A 25,132-nucleotide genomic window follows, 5' to 3' on the forward strand; every position below is an offset into this window, starting at 1 on the left:
AACGATCACCACAATGATATCAAGTGACACAGATGGCCCACAAAGTTCGAGGGATCAATACTAAAAGACTTTTCCAGTCACACTAAATGTAATGTGAATATCCCTATCAAAATCGAAAACTAATTAATATTTTAAATTGTCTGTGGATGATAAATTGAAATATTAATTGATAATATGGGGCGTAAATTTTATTTTCATTAAATATATCTTAATTTTTTACAGGAATTTTTTATCAGTCAAATAATTTTCAATCTTTACAACTGAATTATTGATTGATACCATTATTCGGAGTTGAAATATTTCTACGGTAACTGAAAGCTTGAACGTTTCACTGATAATTAACTACTTAAAAATTCAACATCAATTGTAATTTGGGAATATGGCTATCTCTGTCTGATCACAACAAATAATACTCAACAAATATTGATTGTCAATATCAATATCAATTCACTCTTTCGAATAGAAAAATAATGACGCATTAATGAAAGCGCTGAAATGGATTTCTGCTTTCGTTCGCTGATTCTTGATTAAAGAACCTCATTAGAGGAAATCTGCGTCGATATTTGCTGCTCAATACAGCACCACTCGAATACCTATGGAACTGCCATTATATCCAATGAAAGTGACACTTTAATCGAGACATTGGAGAATGCGAGACTTGGAACAGCCGTGCGCATTGAATATTTAATGAGGCACTACACTAATGGAAAATTTCTTCTCAGGTCTCAGGTGTTTCTTCCCGAAACATTTGGCAGGAGGTACTCCATACTAGAGATAACGAGAAAATGTCACAGGATTTTTTTAATGAGTTAAAACTTTAGTTCAATTTGGTGATAAATTTTTATCCATCAGTTTGGTGGATTTGTTTGTTGTACAAGAAACTCACTGTTTTCATTGGATTCTGGTGTACTGGATGCCATCATTATCTTCCATTTTTCAATTGAAACATTTAGACACTATTGGAATATGGGTGTAAGTGAACAAATTAATCAAGAGACACAGTGAAAATACTTTATAGAATATTCTTTATTAGCACGAGGAAGGCACGTCTTAGCTAGAGGACCGTTGTCCAGAGACCAAAAACTATATCAAAGGGAAAACTCTCTCAGGGAAAAGAAAAACAGTGTTATGACTCAAAGGAACACAGTCCGTTGTTGAAATTTCAACATATGTTTAGGATTAAACCGTCTCGAAAGCGGAGTACAACCGATCGTTAATTAGTCCCTTAATAGAGCTGTTTGCCAGAAAGTAAAAGAGGTGTCGAGTGATCTTTGTAGGACAATGAAAGAACTGTACTCAAATATTCCAACAGACATCAAGGCATTGCGGTGGTTTTATTTAAAAATATCTTATATCTGTCAAACTCATGACATAAACCAAATTTACTTTTCCAATTGTTCCATTCATTTCTTGTAAATATTCGACCCCGTTACGCCAATCATTCTTGCAGTGGTAATTCGGTCGCATTAAGCCCTAAAGTATGAAATTAATCCATCGTATCGATCTATTCAAATGTGAACGCCTGTCTCACAGGAGGAATGTGTTTTACTTCAACAGCGGAGTTAATTTATTTTCCAAGTATTATATAAATGTGAAGTGTTAATTACTTTTGGCACAGCTTTTGTTCGCTATCTACAATCACTATTCCCATTCATATTTTTTTCGTATCCAGGGCGCCATATGACCAGTGGAAAGAGGTGATTTATTTCTGGGCGACATGTCCTGGAGATCAACTACATCTACGTGTAGATTCAGTCGGCTTAATTCCAATTAAAATACCGAGACGAACGAACTCACCGCGGAAAGCACTTGACTAAGAACTCCATAATTCAATCAGAATAGTATTTCCCTTCCCATTGGCCTTGGAACCTCCATTTGCCGAATGCAACGTACATCTTGGCCAGTGCAAATGTTGAATTCATTGATGACCGCACTCCCTTCGTTTGCAGTTTCATTTCAGCACCAGCTAATGCTCTCGATCTTCATCCTGACCACTCCAACTGCTCACTGTGCTGGTGGGTTATCGATTCACTCCTCCTTTTGTATTTCCCATACGATTCCCTTCAGGAGCTGGTACCGACGCACGAACCAGTAATGATGGATTACAATTTCGCAGGTTTCCCAGATTCAAGATGTCCTTTAACATTGTCTCGGTGTCAGTTTTCATTACGGATTAAATTTCTGGGAAGAGAGTGGGACACCTGGAGAGAAATAGTCTGTAAAAATTATGGTACTCTGGTTGAACTACGGATTACAGACGTGATTAGGGAAATTTAAGTGGCTATGTCGTCATTTTCAAGAGAAAGTTCACAGAAAAATTAGAGAATGATTTGGAAAAATTTCTCAACTCATGTGGGATGGATGAAATAATGAAGAGTGAACGTTTTATTCTTTTGTATAATTGTGCACGTGTGCAGCGATTGAATGTTAAAATTTGTGTAGTAATATATTTTCTCTGGCCTGCTCTTGTTTCACTTATAGTAAACACTCACTATTTATTATTGTGCTATACAATACTATTTTAAAACACTTTTACAATAAAGGTTAATGTTGAGTCGTGATATTAGGTCTTTTTTTATTTTTTGTCTTATAAGGATTGTAAAATTCATTACTGGAACATCTGTCCCTCAATTTTCCCCACTTATTTCCTGTCATTTGCGCTAAACGCCATATTTTTCCTTTTTGAATTTATTCTCATAAAATCATCTCCACTACATTAAAATTCCTAATCCCATGTCACTATGTCCCTAGTCCTCATGACCATCATCAAAATGAATAGACGTTTAAGTAAGAGCAATTGAATTATATTGAAGTAAGATGTGTTCACACTTCGAGACCAGTCGCCGAACTAACGAACGATCTCGAAGTCTCAAAAAACAGAGCATAGACATCATGGGTTCTTTTTTCCATAAACAGGGATTTGTTTATATTATTTAATGAACATTCATTAGAGTTTTTGTCGTAAGACCACACAGACGGCCTCTTCAAGAAATAATGACCTCATATTATAATAAATATAAACTTATATAGGTCTGTAATGTGATCGTATTGTTTTTGATCTTTTCAATATTTTTAGCATAAGAAATGTAAGTGCGAAAGGAGACGTGTTTGCGAGACATGACAGTTTTATTACGATTGTGTTCAGGGTTTTTGAGAATTTTCTGTGTCCCATAACAGTGACCTTTGTCTAGCCACATGAGGACATCCTTGGGACAGAGCTTGTATTGATGAAGAGTGAGACTGAGTGAGAAAACTGGTGTAAATTAAAGAAGGAAAATGAGTGCGTTTCGGGTTTGGAAAGTCGGGGTGAGATCAGTTCGGACTTGACTGGTTGCGCGTGAGGATGCTCTTTCTCTCTCATTTTCATAAGTGAGTATGTATTCTATTTGCAATAAATTTAGTTGACTCTTTAAAATAAATAAATCCTATCCCTTAATGATCTTGATCCGACACTTCTTTTAGCGAAGTTGTCGTGTTAAAAATTTTTGTCTCCTGAAGATCTGCAGAGATCTTCGGATGATTTCCCTGGTGACCCAAAAGAATTCTCCGGGAGATTCCCCGGATCCGGACGAGATCGAAGGATAAGACTCTTTCGAGAATCAAAAATATTAAAATTCGGTTCCACCATTTCCCCGATATTGCGCCGATCAAGCTCTAGTCTTCAAAAAAAACTTTTTTGGTCACGAAGAATTAGCATGCTCATCCTGAAGTACTCCAGCTTCTCTCCAAACAAAGTGAACCCATCTTCCACCCGAATTATGATCATTCGATTCGCATTTCCGTAGAATGTCAGTTAAAAGTACACCGAAAAATACGGAATCTTCAGCTAAAGTTTTTCAGCAGAAAATCTCCCCTCTTGCAGCTATCCATATCATCTCCTCATCAGGAATGTGCACTCAATATCTTTCGACTCATCCGAAAATACCCCTGAACTTCGCGATGAAAGGCCTCTCCACCGCCGGTCGATGGTGTGAGTTTCACTCCATTCGCGTGTGTGGCGGATTCAAGACTGATGGAAAAGTTCCATTATGTTGGTAGTGCTATTATTGCTGTTGTTTTCTCTCCGAAGATGGATGTTTATTTCCAACGATCATGGAGTGTTCTCTTCTGCACTAAAACCAAAACAAGATAAAACATCGCCTAGCAAAGAAGCTCACATGAAGCCAGTTTTTTATTGATTATTTTTTTCATCCCAATTTCAACGAATCAAATGGTGGCATTTCCCGTCACGTGATACAAGTAAAACGGTTTTACTTCGGATAGTTTTCGAATATGTCCCTGTATGTTCCTAAGCAATGAAAATAAATAAAACTGTCATTAGAAAAAATCAAGTTCAAAGATTTTACCTCGACATGAGCAGATTTGGAGGAGAATCCTTGGACATTATTGATCAAAAAATTAAAAAAAATGTTTGTAATAATATGATGAAGACAAAAGCCACAATTTGGAACTAAACTACGAGTGGAACACAACTACGAGTGAAAAACCATAGCATATGACGGGAAATGCCACACATTTAATTGCTTGAAATTGGAATGAAAAAAATAATTGAGCCAAATACCCCTCGACCTTCAAAATTAATCGGATGTTTCCCTCCAGTTTCCCTGCGTAGCACCGATCGGGATAAGTTTCGCAGAAAAACCCTCGCGCTTCGCGCTCGGGATTTTTAACTTGCAAAATTTATCCCTCTCGTTGCTACGCAACGAAACTCTCGGGAAATGTCGGATAATTTTGGAGGTCTTGGGGTATTACTACGGAATATTCTATAAATAATAGAACGAAAACCGGAGGGATTGTTATTAATATTATCAGCGATACTATTTATGTATAATTATGTCGGGCGACATGTGAACATTACATCAAGACGAAGCGTTCAAATATATCGTTTCGCTCAGTTTCCTCGCATATAAAACCTATATTATCATGTATAATATATACGATGTGTTATAAGACTCATAATATATATGTAGTATCGGGGAAAAATTATCGGGGAATCCCCCGTGTAAAAAATGGTACTCTGTCAAATATGGTAGACAGATGTCCACGGTATTTTATTAAGGTGGGATTAGGATAAGATGGAAGGCTAGAATTTTAGATGTAGTTTTATCACTTTATTGAAATGAAAACCCAAGCACCCTCACCAACGACGCCTGGACCATTAGCTGACCCACTCTGCCGCGTTTGGGAAATTTCCGAGAAACAGAAAATGGCGAGCAGGGCCCAATAACAGCGGTGAGAGAAAAAGGCTAAGTGGGAGGACTCGGGGGTGGCAAGAAATAAATTTTAAATCGAAGAGGGGAGTTGAATTTGAGGGGCGAAAGAAGATGCGTAGTTAAACGACTAGGATTGTTAGGACTTGGACATTATGATTGTTAGGACTTAAACGTTAGGCTTGTTAGGACTTAGACGAGGAAAATTAGACGTTTTGTTTTATGTGATCCGAGTCGGAAGAATTTAAGTTTCTATTAAGTGCTGCGTAAAACATAGTGTAGATGTAGTGTTTGCTATTAATTATACGTATTTCATAGAAAATAAACTGTTTTTATCGTTTTGAAAGAGTAACCCTACATATATTTTCAACAAATTTTTTCTGGAAATTATTGACTTTTGAGACTCCATAGAACTCATTCTTCATTCGCTTCCACTTCAGCTACTTCAACAATTTTAAATAAATCTTTAATGAAGTTTGAAGTTTCCCCAACTGCTCAGCTATTGGTCTGTTTTCCCTAAATACTGATGGTTGTGTATCTCCCCTTTAAAAAATTCTATAAATGGTTTCTCGTGCAGTTTCTTATTTTTCTCTACTATTTTTACCTTCCACTCCCTCACCACCTGTGCGATAAAGCAGACAATGCAAGTTGTGTAGAATAAATACGAAAATAAATACAAGGAGTATCGAAAAGTAATAATTCAATTTTCTTGTTATTTCCAACTAGTCGTAAATTATGCTGAAAACTTGCTTTGCACTATTTTTAAAATTTTTTTTCGACAGACTTTTCTCTGCAGTTTTTTTTCCCTCCACGAAGAGTTTAAGGGTGGAGAGAAAAAGAATGTAAATACGGGAGGTTTAACCCCGACACTTTGAAATGTTAAGCACTGACAAAAGTCAGTTCCAACTGGGCTTAAACTATCACGACAAAAGTTTATTCAGAGGCTGGTGTTAAAGAGAAAAGCGTCTGGTCGAGAGGGTGAGGGAGGAAAAATTGCCTCATTAGTAGAATCCTATGGTACAGATTACGCGTCTTCTGGTTGTGAGATACCCAATTTACATTTTAGGAGGGATTATTTTTTTTTACTGTTGTCTAGAGTGAACTCGGTAATGTGTGAGCGAGTAAACAATATTTTTAAGAATTACGAGTCACTCGGGGAAATTATTAATGAGGTGAAATTAAATTTAATTGGGATTGTGGAAGGAATTAGCGTGAGATCTTCACTGGTATCTCTGGAGTTTATTCGGACGGGGGATTATTTCAACAGTTGTTTTTAGGGGAGTTTGTTGATTGAAGTTCTTTCACGATTTGTTCGGTAATGGTCAACAACTGTGGACTGTTTCGTTTAAATAATAGGATTGGAAAAGTTTCTTGAGATTGACAGGGTGACCCAAATGTAGAAAATAGTACATGGGTAGGTATCAGGAATTTATTTTATTCGCGTACACTTGAGGTTTTTTGGCGACAAACTTGAGGGGGGATGATTTGGACTTTTCGTCGATGCAATTTTCAGAGTTGAAAATGATCCTCAGCGGAGCTTTCAAAATTATCTCTGTAAGAATTTGTCATTCATTAGATTCTCTCACACTGTAGCATTATAAGTAACGAAAGTATAGATAGTATATATAGGAGAGCATGCGAAGTGGATACTGATAAGTCGAAGGTTTACCGAGTTCCAAACATGAACCTGAGGAACTACTTCAAAAGCGAGGAACTCATCAGTACCAAAACAAGAATCGTAGTTCAGACGTCAAACGTAACAAACGAAAAAGGTTACCAATATTTCAGCTCATACTTCAGGGATTCGGCAAAACCATAGTATAATAGCTGTGGATTAAAAAGATAAGCCATTGGAACTGTAAATCGGGCGAGGGCCAACCGTTACCACCTTGCGGCCTCCCTGGAAAGAGTTGGGATAATTGATGATCCGAGCTGCCCATGTGGAGCTGAAGTTCAAGACATAGAGCATAGTTTATGGAACTGTCTAAAATAGAGTCAACAAGGGTCAGACCTCTTCAAAAGATTGGGGAGAACGAACTGCACCGAACCTTACACGACAAATAAATTCGAACTGATATGACCATAGCGCAGGTAGGAAATCACCAATGGCCTAGGCTTCACCCAAGCTATTCCCAAGACTAGGTAAGCTTGGATGAGGCTTGGCATCCAAGCCTGGATCTATAGTGGATGAGCATTGGAATGTGACGTGGGGCCAGGCCTGGTAACGAGGGCTGGCCCAAGCTAACTTATTAAGGCTGGTCCAGGCCTTCGAACCAGCGCCCTTCCAGGCTCATATATTTAAAAATGTCTAGGGTTTATTCAAACAGTTTATAGTACTCAACATATCCAGATAAATTACAAATTGAACCAGATACCCTGTGGCATTCAAAAACTTACTTTACACTTGTGTAACAATATGGGGTTAACAATTAGGCATAATACCATAGGACATTGCCACCCTTTGGTTTCACGTGTAAGTAAAATCAGCATGTCGCCTAGTTAAAAAGAAATAAATTTCAGCCAGTTCGTCAGTCTAGGCCCAGGACTGGTTGAGACGCTATGAACCAAGGCTGAATGAACCAGACTTTTCCCAGGCTTGGCACAAGCTTGGTACCCAGGTTTGATATCAGGAAAGGATCCAAGCCTGGGCTTTCTCTGGTGTGACTAAGATACCAAGCCTGGTGAAGTCTAGGACTACCAAAGCTTGATCAGCCGGGCTTAACCCACGGTTGGCCCGGGCGTGAAGCTTGGCGATTCCTACCTGGGAGGTTCACAGAGGAATTTTCCCCTAAAAAAAAATGCGAATTACAAATTCAACAAATCGACAGTATAAATAACCTACATTATACGTTCCATGACTATAAATAACTAAAAAAAAAGAATTCGTCAACTGAACATTTTTCTGGATCACCAAACGCTATTCAGAATAATTTTTGGAAGAATCTTCCGAAAATATTACAGCTATTTTCATTATGACCCAGTTCCTCATCGTAATAAAATAAAATGAAAAATGTCTATATTTGTTCCATTCACAATATGTTTTCCATTCGTTTCGTTCACTATTCGCTACTACTGCACAAATATTTCTATACAACCCGGCAATATGAGAAAAATAAAAAATTTTTGGAACAAAATTGGAACAGGAATGTCAATACAATATCTACAAATAAGATCGTGTGTGCCTATTATGCAATAATATTTGTACGACTCCCTCTTCAATACTCTAGTTCGAATGTTGCTATGTCAACGGCTGCTATCTGCCACGGTAGTGTAAACGAAACTTAATATTTGGTGAAATAGGATATTCCGGGGATTCCTTGATTCACTATCCCAGCTGAAATTGAGCGACAGGTAGGCAAACAGCAATACGAGTATGGGATAAAATACACAATCAAATATTTCCCTTTTATAAAATCCAGCGCACCGATTTTTAAAAGCTTCTTTTGCACTAACAATATCACGAACATTTCATATATTCGTGTATCATAAAGTGATTGAATTTCAATTCAATAAATTGAATTCTACAATACTGTAACACTGAATAACAATAATGTATAATAATATATACTATACATTAAATATGATAATATTATTTAAAGTTGATCATTCTTCAAACGGCGAATTCAACTGCGATTAATCGATTGATTTTATTATTTCTCATTCTCTGCATAAATATCTAAATATTCACATGATTGGAATGTTTAAGGCGTGGAAATTTTCTTTCCCAATCGAAGTGAATTCCAAAAAAAATTGAATGAACGAAGGAATATTGTTGGCACACTTTCTTCCTACTTTTAATGACAAACTCTCACACAACTTCGAAGATAGCTTCGCATTGGAAAAGCTATATCCGTGAATATACACGTAAAAATACTGAGTAAACTTTTACAATGTATAAAATCAGATAAAAAAGTTCGATATAGCTGGGTTTCGCTAAAATGAAGCTGGAAGAAATGCTTTTTCCGAGGTAAGAAACGCTTGCTACGTTCCATCATCACCGGGCCGCCTACGCCGTTACTATGAACTCTCGTCGCCTCTATTCACCCTTCGAATGTACCCAGAAAACTGAAGCTCAACTTGCGTTGCCGATGTAAGAAAACTTGCCAGCTACACAGGACCCGGGAAAAAAACTTTTTGGAATTGTCATTGAGTTGAGTTGGCAACAACTTTATCCCTCTTTGTACAGTTTTTCTTTTTTCATTGTTAATCATTTCTTTTCGTGTTCTGTTGCGGATGGATTCGGGGGTGGCTACTTGAGTGAAGCACATGGGACGTTCACTTCTCACGTTTCTGCTTCATCTTTCTTTCAGGTTTTTGCCAAAACATTGAGAGCCGAAGCAAAGAGGGCACTCCACACTATCAAGTGGAATCTCAGCTCAGTTGGAATGATCTTCATGACTTCGAGAGCCCTAAGGAGCAATTGATGTGAGTTATTATTTCTATGCACCAACTTTCATAACTTGTGGCAAATTAATGAAATATGAGAAGTGAATTTTTTTATTAAAATCAAATGCATTTCGTTAGGGGCGATATTTTAGAATTTTCGGGTTTGAAAAATTGTTAAATTTGTTTCGATTTACTGTCTTTGTTCTCAAACTTCAATTTTTTTTTATTATGTGGACTTCTCCTACGAAATACCTTGAAAGATTTTTCAATTAGATCAAGTACTTGACTTCAAGAGCGAAATAAATAAAATAATTAATTATTTTTCAATTTATTAAGTCACGAAATACCTGATATTCATGACGTGTTCATGTAACCCATTTTTTCAACACCGAAAACGTATTTTTTAATCCACTCCCCCACCAATTAATCAATAATCATGAATATTTCACCCAGCAAATATGTCCCACAGCAAAAAATATCCCCCATTAAATTCCCAAACCCCCCGCTGTGAAAAATTCCCGCAATCGATTTCTGAAATAGTGACATCACTTTTATCTGTCCCAAACTCAAACATCTCAATTGATTCCAAACCAGCTGGGACACGATTCTCTCCAACGAACGGAAGCACTCACCAACCGCCCCAAAACCTCTCTCCACTCTTCCCCTCGACAAGGCACCAATTGGCCCTTCGGTAAATTACTACAATGATAACTCAAAAATTCCTGATCTTAAAGTAGACTCTAGTAAGTAGACTCTCTCTCTACCCGAAAACATCCCCCAAAAAATTCCAATACACAGGGCTCTGAATTTTTCAGCACCGAGGAGATCTAATAAGAGACGAAAAAACGATTATCGGAATCATAAGAAATATAAGCACCTGAGAGCTCGTAAATACTTCACCCACGCGAGAGCCAATGAGCGGGCAGAATCGTTAATGACAATTGATAAAGGATCCGACAGGGGCTACCAGAGATCGAGGCCACACGAGAGAAATCAATTTAAAAAATTGAAGCCATGGAATGAAGAAAATTCACTTTCTGCCCTCACCGCTGAGGATCCCTCTCAATTATTCAATAATTCGAGAGGGAATCGTTCGCCCTGGAATTTCCTCAGCTTCTTGAATCAGAAAAAAAGTGAGAGAAATGTTGAGAAGTTACTGACGAGGAATCTGGAAAAGGAAATCATAAAAATGAGACGAGAACGACCACTTGCATTGATAAAAAGTGATGAGAAAATTGCTGAACTATCGCTGAGGAAGAATGAAATTTTAGATAGTGAAAGTGGAAGTTTTGATGAGGGCCGAGAGATCATGAATTCTCATCGGGAAACTCCTGTTTCCGTTAACAATAATCAATTGGATAATTATGATCAGTTCAAGGGAGGGGATGCTGATAGGAATGGGGGGAATATCGATGCGATAAATTCATCGAATAATTTCGGCCGTGCTACGGAGACTGTTTCACCTGCAAATGAGTCTGGAGAGGACCGAAATTTGTTGGAGGGAACTGATAATTTAGAGTCGCTGGGCGACCTCTCCTGCATGAATGGAAGCTTCGTACCTGCGCCTTACATTCCCCATGGAGTTATTAAATACGTGAAGTAAGTTGGGTGAAATAATTTGGTGGGGGTGGTTGGGAAAATAAAACGTTGGGGATGATGATTAAGGGGATGGAACGTAACTGGCGATTTTCGACAATTTTGTTTAGTTTATTTTATTGTGTTTACGAGTTATTTGATGCAAAACAATTAGTTGTTTAGTTGCATTTAAAAATGGAATTTTTTGAAGTTTTAAAAAGACCTGTCACGCTTATTCATCGGAGGCTGAAATTTCCGGGCCATCAAGCGGCTGTCCACGTGTTTTATCTCCACAAGATATCTAAAGAATCCTATCGAATGATGAAAGTGCCTCATTAGTCTTATTTCTAATCAGAATGTAAAAGTACAACAGTAAAGATTATACAACCACGACTTTCACCTATAAAATAAGTTGCCAGTTGTTAAATTCCCTGAGGATAGTTTGCAAAACTCATTTGCCGCTACAAACTTCATTCGTTACCGCCAATATATGTTTTAAAATTCACGAATTTTATTCAATTATTTCAAAATATTCCCACAACTTTTGGAAAACTCTTTACTCAATCTCCATTCCAGCGCGATTTACTCCATAATTTTAATTCGGACCGCAAAAATTATCGTCATTGGTCGTGGGAATGTTACACGCACGACTTTTCCCGTTCCAAACGTTCCAAAGGAGCTCAAAATATCCTCCGCACAAAGAACTTTTATTGCATTACATTTTCTTCATGCGCTTACCTTTCGAGCAGTAAAATTGTCGGAGATATCCTAGATATTTTTTGGCCATTTTTTTCTCTCCACGTCCAATCCCCGTTGTCCTAGCGCTATTATTTCCACTCATTTAAATTGTTACCTTTCCAAGGTCATCAAAACCTGAGCACGAGTATCTCGAAGCGGACTATACATGCACCACTGGTTTCATAATGTCGTCAAACAACACTCGGCTCTACTGTAAAAATCGTAAATGGCTAGGCGAGCAGCCATTCTGCAGGAAAAAACCTGATCAATTGTGTTTGCATTCAGAATGTGAGCACATTTGTACAGTAGACAATGGCATAGCCAAATGCTCCTGTCACAAAGGATTTACCATGCGAGACAATAAATGCATTGGTACAGTTTTTATATTTTTAAATGACATCACCGTACAGTAACAGTAATGTTATGTGCATTCAGATGCTATTAGAATATATCCAGCCTCTTCATGAACCATTTCAACATCTTGGTTTGTACTTGCAGATGTCGATGAGTGCGAGGAGGAAAATGGAAATTGTCAATACATGTGTGTCAATATTGTAGGGAGCCATCGATGCGAATGCCCCGAAGGAATGAAATATGGAGACGACAAGTTCACTTGTATAGGTTCGGATATCAGGGGAATGAAAGATGAGGGGGAAAAAATAGGGTGATTGAAGTTCAATAGCTGGGAATATTGATTTTGAGGGATCAGTATCACATGTGAGGGTATTTTGAATGTTTAGTGTAGATTGATTTGAAGGTATAAAAATGGTGAATCACAGTCTTGCAAGAGATCAGTTCAAATTCAAATCACAAACTTTATGAGTTTATAAGTCAGAACGATTGAATTTATTTGGACAGGAGAGATAAATTGATGGAGGGGTATTTGATGAATTTCAAGGCCCATAATAAATCTTTGGAGTTCTGAATAAAACATTCAAGAGATTTGACGATATAAAAATTGTTGAATTGAACTTTTGTCTTTTCACAATTTTTAAATTTCGAGGATAATTAAGTCATCCATTTTTCCCCCTCGTAATAAATCTTGAACAAATGCATAGGCAGAATGTTCCTGAAAATAATGACGAAATTTAATAACTTGAACATTCAGATGTCGACGAATGCTTGGAGAATAATGGTCGTGGGCCATGTCAGGACAGATGTCGTAATACCGAGGGTGGATATATTTGTTCTTGTGAGGGATTGCCCAGCGCTGTTCTTTCGGCTGACAATCACACCTGTCAGACAGCCGGGCATTGCTCCGATAACAATGCTGGCTGCTCACACACGTGTCTTTCCACTGCTGGTAGAATTTTTTGTCTCTGTCCCGACGGTTTTGTTCTTCAAGATGACTGGAAAACTTGTCAAGGTCAGTATCACCAGCAAATATGAGGTTTACGGCTGGCTTTTACAGCAGTCGTAAAGTTCCTTGGTTTATGTATGGGTAAATGCTGGGTTTAACCGACAATGTTCCATATGTGGGTTACAAGATTCTCGTGATTGATGTGAAAATGTTTTATGTGGTGGAAATTTCCCAAAGCCCGAACGTTTTTTTACTGCGGTGGAAAAATTGAATCGACAAATAAAGTGAGTTGTCCAGTAATTGAAACACCGCCGGGACAACTACTGAAATTTTTCATCAAACACCACCACCACCGTAAACCTATTTTATTCCAATACAATATTTGTTATTCTGAATTAGATATCGATGAGTGCGCTGTTCCTGAACTACAAACTGAGGTATGTAGATATGGATGCATCAATACTCCGGGCTCTTATCGATGCGCCAATCCACTCGAGCTCGAGGATCAACCGGCCATCGAGAAGTGGAGGAACCAATGCCCTCGTGGATATCGAGCATCTTCAGTCGTCACGTGTTTGGGTATGAATATCTCCAAACAGTATCCAATTTCAGCGAAACTTAATCATATTCATGAAGAATCCAATAAATCGTTGTAATAAATTTGAAGATTTGTATCTATTTGAACTGAAGTATCAGTTGTCAGAATTCATGTCTAAACTGCAGACGCTTTATACGAATATCATGACATTTTCTATTCCAGTTGTCAATGATCCGACGCCACTGATGCAAATCTAAAATATTAGACCGGATATGATAGACACAAACATCAATAATTCCCACAAATCAATAAAAAAAACACCAATTTCCAGATCTCATATGTTCTTTTTCTGGAATATGGAAATGTTTTTTTTGAAAATGGGATAATGATTTAATAATCAAACGTGTGAATCCCATTTTATCTCTTTTATTTTATACGCTGGAAAGGCACAACCGCTCTACTTCGTTTCCTTAAACGAACTAACTAATAGACTAAAGGGATACAACACCCTGGACCTGATGTCTCTCATCAACAATGGCCCCCTCATGCACCTCCGTATACATTCAGAAAACAGAGCATACACATCACCTCCAAACTTCCCAGAATTTTCTCTCATAAAAATGTTTTCTACTCTCAAGTGGAAACACCAGAATAAAAGAAATACTAATCGTACAAAGACCTATTCATTCTATTTGAAAATTAATTTTTTACAAAAATTCGAAATGTAAACTCCAAGAGTTTTTTTTTCAAATATGCGTCTCAAAATTTAATAATTAATTATTTGCTGTCCGAAAATTTATTCAGAATTACGCAAAAGATGCATAATTTTTACAGAAGATTGCTCTTGACATAACGAAACTCGTCAATAAAGAATCATTCTGTCAATGCAAAAACTAATGGAACAATTTAGGAAGATTTTCTTCATCTAATCACTCATTTTTTCAATCCAAAGGCCTCCTATAGTCAGTCTAATAATTGTAAACCAATGTTTATCAGATATAGACGAATGCCTTGATAACAACGGTGGCTGTGACGAGGTCTGTGAAAACACAGAAGGCAGCTACTTCTGTGCGTGCAACGGCGATGAGAAAATTGTCTCTTCAGACGGAAGATCTTGTATAGGTGAGCGCCAACGAAGCAAAAAAATATCTGAAAATCCAATTATTCGAGATAGAGAGGTTACATAACCGAATTGCAATTCTCATTATCGTCCTGCCTCGCATTTGAGATGAGGCGATTGTTTACCCTCTATCTATGAGTTGGGGCCTTAATGAGAAGCCGATAGACGCGACAAAATTGAACTGGAGGACGGCAAACAGGCAATTCCGACGGTTCTCGCATCACTGGTCGTGTCTCTTATCAATTTTGATGGTCTTGGAATACCCACGTTATCATGAATGACATTCACAACTTTGTGAATTTAATACAACCAGCGATAGTCGTGTGCTGGGAGAAGAAGAGATCAATCTACAATAGTGATAACCAAGTGAAGCAATGAAATGACACTTTTATTGCCAAATTTTTCATTCAGTAGAAAACAGTAATTTACAACTGGACTGAATGGAATGGCAAAATGAAACTGTCATCGGTTTATCTTGGCTCATAATAATTTTTCAGTAACGCACGTACGAAAAGTTTTACAATAAATTCCAGCGACTTTGCTAGCTAATCCTGTCGGATTTTTATTGAATATTTTACTAGTTTGTGAGTCATTTTACGGGAAAAATTCCGAAACTTATCTGTATACTTACATCAATGACAATAGCATAAGAAGAATTCATAACTTCCCGGAATTTCATCACATATGCTCCACGTGTCTCAGCAATTTCCTCAAAATTTTACGGAGTTGTGAGAACGAAAAAATGTTGATTCTTTGCAAAATTATCAATTCTTTACAAATATTTACCAAATTTTCCTAATCAATCAATTTAATATGCTGTTGGATTCTCCATAAATATTTATTTTTTTATTTATTATTATTTATTTCCTTGATGTTACAAAAGTTTTCTTTGTTTCATATCCTGCCCAGCCTCATTCTCAATAAATAAATTTTGAACACAGATTTATTCTTAAAATAAACTAATATTTTAATCGAGAAACACTAGTTATTCAACAACTGAGTCGACAGAGAATTTTGGAGCTCGAAGTGACTACCTAGCTAGGTGACAAATTAGAACTAACTTAAAATTAAAGGAGTCCTCAGTTTGATGTGTCTGAGGATCTGCGGAAAAAACGGAGGGGAAGGTTTTGAGACATGTGTCGTAGGGTCTAAAATGTTTGGCAATTCCCCAGTGGATTAGGCTCTATTGGAGGCAATTTCATTTAAGGTATATCCGCTAAGGGTTATTCAATTGCGGAATTTTCAGGAGGATTAGAAAAATACAGAAAATGTGAATTGAAATATTGGGATATACAAAAATGCTACCTCTTAACATAACATGAGGCACTTTAGACTTAAAATAAATTTCCTGAATCTATTTTGAGAAAATACAAAAGTTGAATTGTAATGATTCTTAATGGACTGAGAACTAAAGGGTAATCGTAAAAAAATGTGAATCGTCATTTGGTAGTGTGAATATTGTACTTCATAATCCACCAACATGATTTATTTCCATTGTAATTCACAGAGATAAACGCTATCTCGTGTCCACCGGTGAATCCAGTTAAACGAGGTACTTTAATATGCTCACGGCAGGGAGACGACAATACATGGCAACCATACAGAGCCGTTAATCGGCCCGGCACTAAGTGCTATTTGAAATGCCCACGGAGTTATCAAATCCTTGGGGAATATCAGATCACTTGCGACGAAAGTGGAGAGTGGCTGGGGCCACAGAATGCCGATTGTGTCAGTGAGTTTGATACTTACTTTCTTCATTTAGCTCCGTTGAATCGATAACTAATTGATCAAAATATTCTTTATTCACTTCAAACCTCTTTACCTTTCCTTTTCATACTTATCAACAAATCCTATCACATGGAGAGAAACATTCTTAAAAAATTACGTGCCTGTTCCAGGATCTGCCAGTCAAAACAATATTCAGTAAAAATGACGGAACAGTTACGCAAAAAATGTGACACTGTTCCGTAATTTTTACCAAATATTGTTTTGACTGATAATTTTTAAAGAACTTTTCTCTTCGTGGATGTTTATGTTTATTGGAAATGGGATAATGGTTCAATAATCAAACGTGTGAATTCTGTTTTATCTCATTTATTTTATACGCTGGAAAGGCACAACTGCTCTGGTTCGTTTCCTTAAAAGGACTAACTAATAGACTAAAGGGATACAGCACCCTGGACCTGACTCTCTCATCAACAATGGTCCCCTCATGCACCTCCGTATACATTCAGAAAACAGAGCATACACATCACCTCCAAACTTCCCAGAATTTTCTCTCATAAAAATGTTTTCTACTCTCAAGTGGAAACACTAGAATAAAAGAAATACTAATTGCACAAAGATCCATTCATTCCATTTGAAAATTAATTTTTGACAAACATTCGAAATGTAAACTCCAATAATATTTTTTCGATCCCCTCAAACACTCGTTTTTTTAATATTGAAAAGAAATTTTTGCGGTTAATGTGAAAGTAGTAAATACAGTCAATCATATTGGGAATTTTTTAATTTAATTTCTAAGTGGAATATCAACATTATGCTCCGAAAATCTACTTTTTCGCTTCATTCCATTTTAATGAATATTTCCTTGATGAGAATGTTCTTTCGGAATTTGATGATTTACAAAAAAAAGTCCTCAAATTTCTTTTTCACGGAAAAATTGATTTTAATCGAAGAGAGTGTTTGATTCAGTATTAACTTTGAGCACAGCGATTCATGAAAATATATCGCGAAATATTCTGGGAAACAAGTTTTATGAATATTCATGAAGTAGTGAAAATTCAACTGACGGCTGTTATTATCTTCATTTACTGCTTTAAAATCATCTGTTCTGGAACGAATCGACGAGAGGCACAATAAAACATTTGCTCTGATTGAAACTTCCCCGCTCAATCCCGTTGCCTTGTTATCGAGGCTCGATGTTGAGTGATTTATGCTGTATTTACTCCAACTCCATGTAATCAACAAAAGTGCATCCTTTCCCTGTGCTCCAGAGTATCTGAAGCCACGCTTGGAATGTCCAAAGGACATAATTGCGGAGCTAGCTCCCGGCCAAAACGAAGCATTCGTGAGATTTAATCAACCGTCAACCGATGTAGACTGGTTTCGCTACGTAAAATCTAAGCCATCCTGGGGTACAAGACTCGAGGCAAATCTACAGCTCGGATTGCACATTGTCACCTTCATGGCCAGGCATCCAGTGTCGAAGAAACAGTCGAGCTGTACCCTTCGCATTGTCGTCAAAGGTTAATAATATTTTCAGTATTTTTAAATTATTTTTTTTAATTAATTAATTAATTTAAATTGGTTTAAATTATTTTTTCAATTAATTTAAATTGCAAAATTCTATACCATTGCAAGAGTAAGTAAAATGGTATCATATGAAGAGTATGAATATACTCCATAAAAATATCCCATTGTTTAAAAAAAAATATAACATTTTGTATCAGTTATTTATTCTGCCCAATTTAATTGAGGATTATTACAATTATAAATTGGAAGAGAAAATATTTGAAAAACGTCTGAAGCCCTGCGAGTAACGATCAACAAATTTCATTGCAAAAAATCAAGATTTAGAAAATGTTATTTGGAAACATATACGTAGGAGCAGGAAATTCTAGCGTGGTCATAAAATAATATTCCACAATTGAATAATTCAGTCGATCCTCGGCCAAGAAAACCTCGTGACCTCATGTCAAGGATAATAAAGCAACGGACCCCGAAGGGTTTATTCCAAAAAGAGCTTCCGGTACCAGTCTGGCGATAACGTGTGGGTAAATCTATCTGTCCTGATGTGGAGGTCGAGAATTATTCTAAAATTAAGTTTCTCTGTTTTACAATATGAAATTTTGTAACATTTCTTTTAACTTGATCTTGAAATGAATGAAATTGTCCAGATAATCATGTAATTAACAAAAATTTTACATGTGGTTTACCTTGTTTCGAAAATTTACTACTGAATTGATACGTTACTACTGTTGTCCGAGAAATTCCATCGGCTTACCCGTCGGGAGTAATCCGCGATAATGGAATTCGAGCGTTGTGGTTTAATTAAACCTCGGTTGGGCATTAGGCGCTTTCAAGGATTTTGTTTAATACGGATCGCTGATTCCACGCGTCACAATAATTCAATGAATTCTGCTGTGTTACCTCGGTTGTTTGTATAGCCAAATTGATCCTACTCTGTCCTAAAATTTTGGAAAGTAGTTCAATTGATCGGATTAGCCCAGTAATTGTCATTCACATAAAAAAAATTGGCAATCAATATTCCAAGACTTCTTTTTATTCAGAGGGCGAGCCTCCCAAGGTCCATAATTGCCCGGATGATGTCAGCGGGAGGAACGGGAGCATCATCACCTGGGATGAACCTGTTTTTACAGATAATGTCAAAGTAACTCAAGTGACAAACAATCAGGTATATTTTTTTTAGAATAAGCTTTATAACAACAATATCTTTTGCAGAAGACTTAACCCATGCAAATGATATATAAATAATTAATATATTTTTATGAGATGCGTAGAATAATCGATTTTAGTAAACTTATTATATTTTTCAATGACATTTTCTGATCCATCAAATGGTTGATGGATTGTAAAGCAGAATTCCTGTGAATTCCTGTGAATAAAGTTGATAAAGTTGCCATTACACTTCCGGGGACTTGCAGTGTTTCGACATCGTGAACTAATGAGAATTTGTTGAAGCGATCTAACCGAATAGTAATGACAGAGCGCAATGCCTGGAGGATACGCTGAGTGTGGCAGAACCACCGACGCAAGCTCCGTAATTGTTCTCTGCGTCGCTTTAGTATTATAATATCTGCATTAGCAGTATGAAATCGGTCCACGTCTTTTGTCGGTAAAAGCTTGTTTTCTTAACTTTACGTCTTCAGTTGAAAGAATGAATTGTCTTCTGTACCATTCGGCGTTGAATTTCCAATTAATTGACAATTTTAAATTACATTTACTGGAAGTCTCCCGATTTGTATTGAATTTGAAGAAATAATTACACATTTAACGTCATTAAATTAAATATTAATTAAACATTTTTCGATACTCTGCTCCAAAACTATTCGTGCCAAAGAATATTCACAAATTTAATGCTTCAGTAGCATATGAATTTATTCCTAGAAGCATCTCAGAAAAAATTATCAAATCCACTGGAGGTCCTCTATTTATTCCCCAAATTTGCCAAACATTTTTTTTTATTGCTTTTGAAATAAATTTCTTACCACAAAGTCATCCCTTAGGTAATTTTCCTCATGACTGAGACGAAAATTCATCTCTTTTACGTCAAAAAAATGTCTCTTTCACAGTATCTCATTTCTGTGAATGGTCTGTGAATCCTCTAAATGTCTGTAAAATGCGAGATGTTCATAGATGCGAATGCCCCAGTTGATCCGTAGAACTCGAGTTATTTCCTCCTAGCCGGATGCCATTGGACTTGGGCATGCAAACTATGCAGTCTGACATCACTGAGGGCCAAAATGTTTGGTCGTTCGTGTTACAGAGTCCAGAGCAAGCCTTTGACATTGGTGAATGGAAAATTACCTACAATGCAAGCGACGATGCGGGATGGTCAACAGTGTGCAGTTTCACTGTATCGATACATCGAGGGTAAAATTAGACGTTAGAATTAGAAAAATATAGGGCGAAGGGAAGAACGAAGGTACAACGTAGGTAATATAAATGGAAATTCTGGGGACTTCGAGGTCCCATCGTATATGTAATATTTTTTTGTCTCATCACGAATTGATGATGGAAAATAATTATTATCAATTCAACGAAGAGGCTATCATTGACTGTTCGGGAATTTGTTACAATTTTTAATGTGAGGTGAGTGAGAATTTTTAGAAAAACAATTTCATTAGTCATTGAAGTTCTGGTCGAACTTTCGAAATCGAATAATTAAGGTCTAATTGATTTTTTCAATTGTTTCATCAATGATTTAAAATTATGCGATAGCGAGATTGCAAAATTTGAATATTGAAATCGTTGTGAATAAAATCATTCGATGATTTTGGTGATGAAAAATATAGCCAAAGCGTTCGAATATCGAAAAACCACTAAATTTTTTCTCGAAAAATTTCTTTTTGGTAACGTAAAAAATACTGATTAAATTCTGCATATCTGTCGATCTGTAGATAGTGATGAATAAGTTATGTATCTACTGAAGTCAACAATTGATCATCAGTTGTAAGGACAGTAGAATATACCAAACCTCATAGCAACATTGCCAATGAAAAAGTAAATTTAAGTTACCGAATCATTTGTATCACAGAATTTCTCATGTTCTGACGATGACCTAATCTAAAAAATAATTAATTGTAAGACGAGATGACTAACCAGTTTTATAAAGTATTTAGTTGATTGAAGAATAGATGTGACCATTAATCGTTGAATTTTTTGTTTTTTAATATTTTCGTTAGGCCGAGGAATAATGTAAAAATACGATAGCTTAAGCCATGGTAATCTAGAATCCATTAGCAAGGCCCCTCAATTCCGCTTGGATACAGACTCTAGTTTGATGACTATGCTTCGAACCAAGAAATTAACTAAGTCACGTTATTGCCCCGTCAGCTCTGCCTGGAATACTGAATCTGCAACAGGTGTAGTTAACTGAATTCAGCTCTGTCATACGCAGATTAATTATTCCCGAATCAATATCCCACTCGAAATTCAACACCCATGAACAAATTCAATAGAGAAATCTAATACAGTCAAGAGAGTTACTTCCAAAATTTCTAATAAACTCTTTGGAAATGGCTGTCATAGTTTAATTTCACAAAAATTTTCGTAATGTCTTCTCGAGTTTCCAATTTATTAAAAAACTGTTAATCCCTGAAACATTGAAACTTGAATTGAATTTCTTGAATTGAATTTCTCAGTGAATTTCTCCTGAAATTTGAAATTTTATAATAATCACCACTTGTCCATCTGCAGTTTTTTTTTCAGAAAATAAGTGTTCAGTATAAAAAATTTACAAAAAAGACTATATATTTTGATCTTATTATTCCCAATTGACATCAATTACAATGTCCAACGTCAGAAATACGGAGGAATCAGTTTATTCTGCAGTATAAAATGTGCGAGAAAACAGTTGGTGAATAATAATCATAAATTAATTGCCAGTGACTCATTGAATAAGTGAGGCAATAAAATGGATGAAAAAAGTTATTCATATCGAGGGGAATGAGAAGATTGAAGAGTCACAATTATCCATAGAAATTATTCAGACAAATTAAACAGTTCGAGAGGAAGATTCATTGATTCAGTCCAGCGGGTAATTGAAATACGTAAATTGGTCATTAGCGGAGGCAACTTCATTAATTAGAGATTCCGTATAGCGCTAAATCATACGAATGAGTGATCCTACCTATCGACCACTGGATTTTGTAGAGAGCGCACGTGGCTGCGTGGAACTTTCTACGCGGCCATCGCACTCGGCGAACTCGATGAAGCGTGAGAGTGAATGGGACCAACCAACCCCCGTTGTTGGAGACGGGGGTCCGATCATCTTCTCCGGGTAACTCTTTTCTGGTTGGTGGCATATTTTCACGGTAATTCTGAGCCCAATACTGAAATCATCCCCTCAATTTGCCGGCTTTTTGCACTGTACACTCGTAATTAAGTCCTAATGAAATAATTGAAATAATTTCTTCGAAAAATGCTGTGAATTAAGTAAAAAAGAATCTGTTTATTCAAATTAAAAATTTTGAAAATACATTTCCCGAATAAATGAAGGCTAATCATTAATGTAATAGGATAATTACTAAAAATGTATAAAACATTGACGAAAAATAAAGAAAACATGAGAACTGGTCCTCGAGATGGAACTCCCTTTGTTTGTTATTATTAATTTGTTTTTAAATATTTGGCGTGTTGATCTTTTCCTATTTACAAATTATTTGTTGTTGAGAAGCAGAATCGTTGCAATTAGTTACTTGCAAAATAGTGGCCAATGATGAACGCAAGTGAATAATTATTAACGAATGTTGGGGATATAAGGACTCATTTTCCAGGGCGAATATTACTTCGCCGAAGCTCAACGATAAGATGGGATTAGGCGCCGGGTGACGAGATACATCAGAAATTTTACAGTGAACGCAGTAAGCCTTCTTGTAACAGGATATGTCGTAAATCCAGACCAAACAGTCTGACTTGCAAATGAAACGTGACATGAGCGCCAGTGGAAACTTCGGAAATTGCTTTTCTACAAGTTTCCACGCTGTATCCAGCATCAACGGTAGATCCTTGAACCTCAGCTTTCCAACGACTACCCAGTGTATTAACACTTGGGTGAGTCTCCTATTGTGTTCATGCGACGACAATTCATGACTGACATTCAACTTCTTGTTGTTGAGCTGTTGTAAACCAATGAGTTTTGAGGGGAAAGGAAAAAGTTGAGAGGTCATTTGATTCTTCATTTGAAAAGCTCAATTTTTTCAATTCATTTTTCAAAATATTTTTTATAATATTTTGAACATTTTTAATTAATAGATCTCTCTGATTTTTAATTTGAATTGTTTACGCGGTTGAATAAGAAATATTTTGCAACACAGCGCAATTTTTTAAAATTATTCGCACGCAAATCAGTGATGTATCACACAATGAATTGCAATATTACAACCAATGGGGGAGTTTCAATTAGCATTGTTTACTCTGGTTGATCCCTTCGTGCTGAATTTATCGTTCAGTGAAATCCAGCAATAAATTAAGTCTCCCTAAACCGAATTAGACATAAAACCTTTTATTACCCCTTAGCTGCAATTTTAATGTTCAAGACGTGACTAGATTTATTTTTTAATGAAAAATAAATGGCCGAAGGAAGTCACTAGTGGCCCTAATGCACCATGAGAATGAAAGGACAACGATATAATTTCTACTTTGTACCGCACTAATATACATTTAAGGGGAGCGTGGTACAAGTTGCCAAGAGAAATCCACGACATACATCTTACCCCTTTATTCAACTTGACTTTGCGATTTATGACTTTGAATTTAATTCATTCATTCTGCAAGTTCTATGGGGACTTGCTGGTACAATGAGACGACGCTTAGCAAATTTCATTCAGAAGACTTTCTTCGTAACAACTTGATCATTTATTCAACGAACATTTAATAAAACTTTAATCACAAGGTGATTTAATATTAAATTACAACAAGTTTTAAAAAACGTCATTTCATTCAATGTTTCCAATTTTATTCTTCTCTAATATAATTTCCCAGAGTATAATAGATTCAGACAAATCTCCATTTAATTGCTACGGGGACCTGGCACATCTATTTATTTAATCCAATGCAACAATGAAATAGTTAATATTAAAATGGGTAAAAACAATAAATGAAATATTCAATGTCAGAATAAAATATTCGGTGCATTTCTCATGGTCAATTCTGCATTGTCATTATTTTTAAGTCAAAGAAAACTTTTTCCCATTCAATTTCACCACTTCAACTCCTCTCTCATTTTCTTCTTCTGAATAAATTGAGTAAAATCTCCCTTGAACTGTTGCATAAATAAATCACGAGACGAAAACCCTGGAAAAAAAAAAGATGAAGCATTGTTCCTCCCAGTCTCCACAACCCTCTTGAGACAGAATAACGCCTCGAGGAGATGAAAATCAAATAAAGAGGAACGATAATTTGTTTCGGTGTGCTCCGAGTGACTGATCTTATCATGAGGAAATAAAAGGTAAATGGAAGATGTAATAATCTTAAATCTCTCACAGAGGTGGAGCGCAAAGTCTATCAGTCAATAGAGAAAAAAAATGGGAAATGAAGGAGTAGTGGTACTGAGGGGCTTTAACGAGAATTCCTGTTCGCAGTTTTCTTCTATTTTTAACTGATATTTTTTTATTCATTTATTTTTCATGGAGAAGCCCGCATAGGAAGCTCTCAGCGTCTTACATTTTCAAAGGATACAAACGCAGCTTTTCATCACTTCGGTATTGGAAACTGATAGCTACGTAAGAAGAAAAAAACGAAAAGAAAATGTTTTCGATTAATTGTTCATGGACTTTGATTTTTCTATTGAATTTTTCCGTTAAATAAATCTGAAAAATGTGATAAAGTGAATGTGTCTACAGTCGTCTAGCTGAAGTGAATGTCATTCCTCCAATATTGCAGTTATTCAGGTTAAACATTAGAGGGTAAAACCTTCATCATTATTATTTTTTTATCATGTGAATAAATATATTATATTAAAAATAAATATCAATGTAATAAATATATTCTCGATAGTTCATATTAAAATGTAAAATGTA

The 25,132-nt window shown here is 36.3% G+C and overlaps 1 protein-coding gene across 2 annotated transcripts in view; it reads left to right on the forward strand.

Moving 5' to 3' along the window:
• The window catches only part of LOC135165309 (sushi, von Willebrand factor type A, EGF and pentraxin domain-containing protein 1), a 30,277-nt gene extending 8,942 nt beyond the window's left edge, over positions 1-21,335 (forward strand). The window contains exons 2-13 of one of the 2 annotated variants that reach the window (XM_064126472.1): positions 9,521-9,635; positions 10,191-10,339; positions 10,412-11,195; positions 12,034-12,281; positions 12,408-12,530; positions 13,018-13,275; positions 13,609-13,788; positions 14,744-14,869; positions 16,375-16,599; positions 17,864-18,115; positions 19,160-19,284; positions 20,377-21,335. In XM_064126472.1, the coding sequence (XP_063982542.1) occupies positions 9,521-9,635; positions 10,191-10,339; positions 10,412-11,195; positions 12,034-12,281; positions 12,408-12,530; positions 13,018-13,275; positions 13,609-13,788; positions 14,744-14,869; positions 16,375-16,599; positions 17,864-18,115; positions 19,160-19,284; positions 20,377-20,487 (2,696 nt within the window). In that variant the 3' untranslated portion in view covers positions 20,488-21,335. Of the gene's footprint in view, positions 1-9,520; positions 9,636-10,190; positions 10,340-10,411; positions 11,196-12,033; positions 12,282-12,407; positions 12,531-13,017; positions 13,276-13,608; positions 13,789-14,743; positions 14,870-16,374; positions 16,600-17,863; positions 18,116-19,159; positions 19,285-20,376 lie in introns of those variants that run through there. The other variant, XM_064126473.1, reaches the window with a different exon arrangement.
• Positions 21,336-25,132: the final 3,797 nt, after the last annotated feature.

This window comes from Diachasmimorpha longicaudata, chromosome 8 (assembly GCF_034640455.1).
Source record: "Diachasmimorpha longicaudata isolate KC_UGA_2023 chromosome 8, iyDiaLong2, whole genome shotgun sequence".
NCBI lineage: Eukaryota > Metazoa > Arthropoda > Insecta > Hymenoptera > Braconidae > Diachasmimorpha > Diachasmimorpha longicaudata.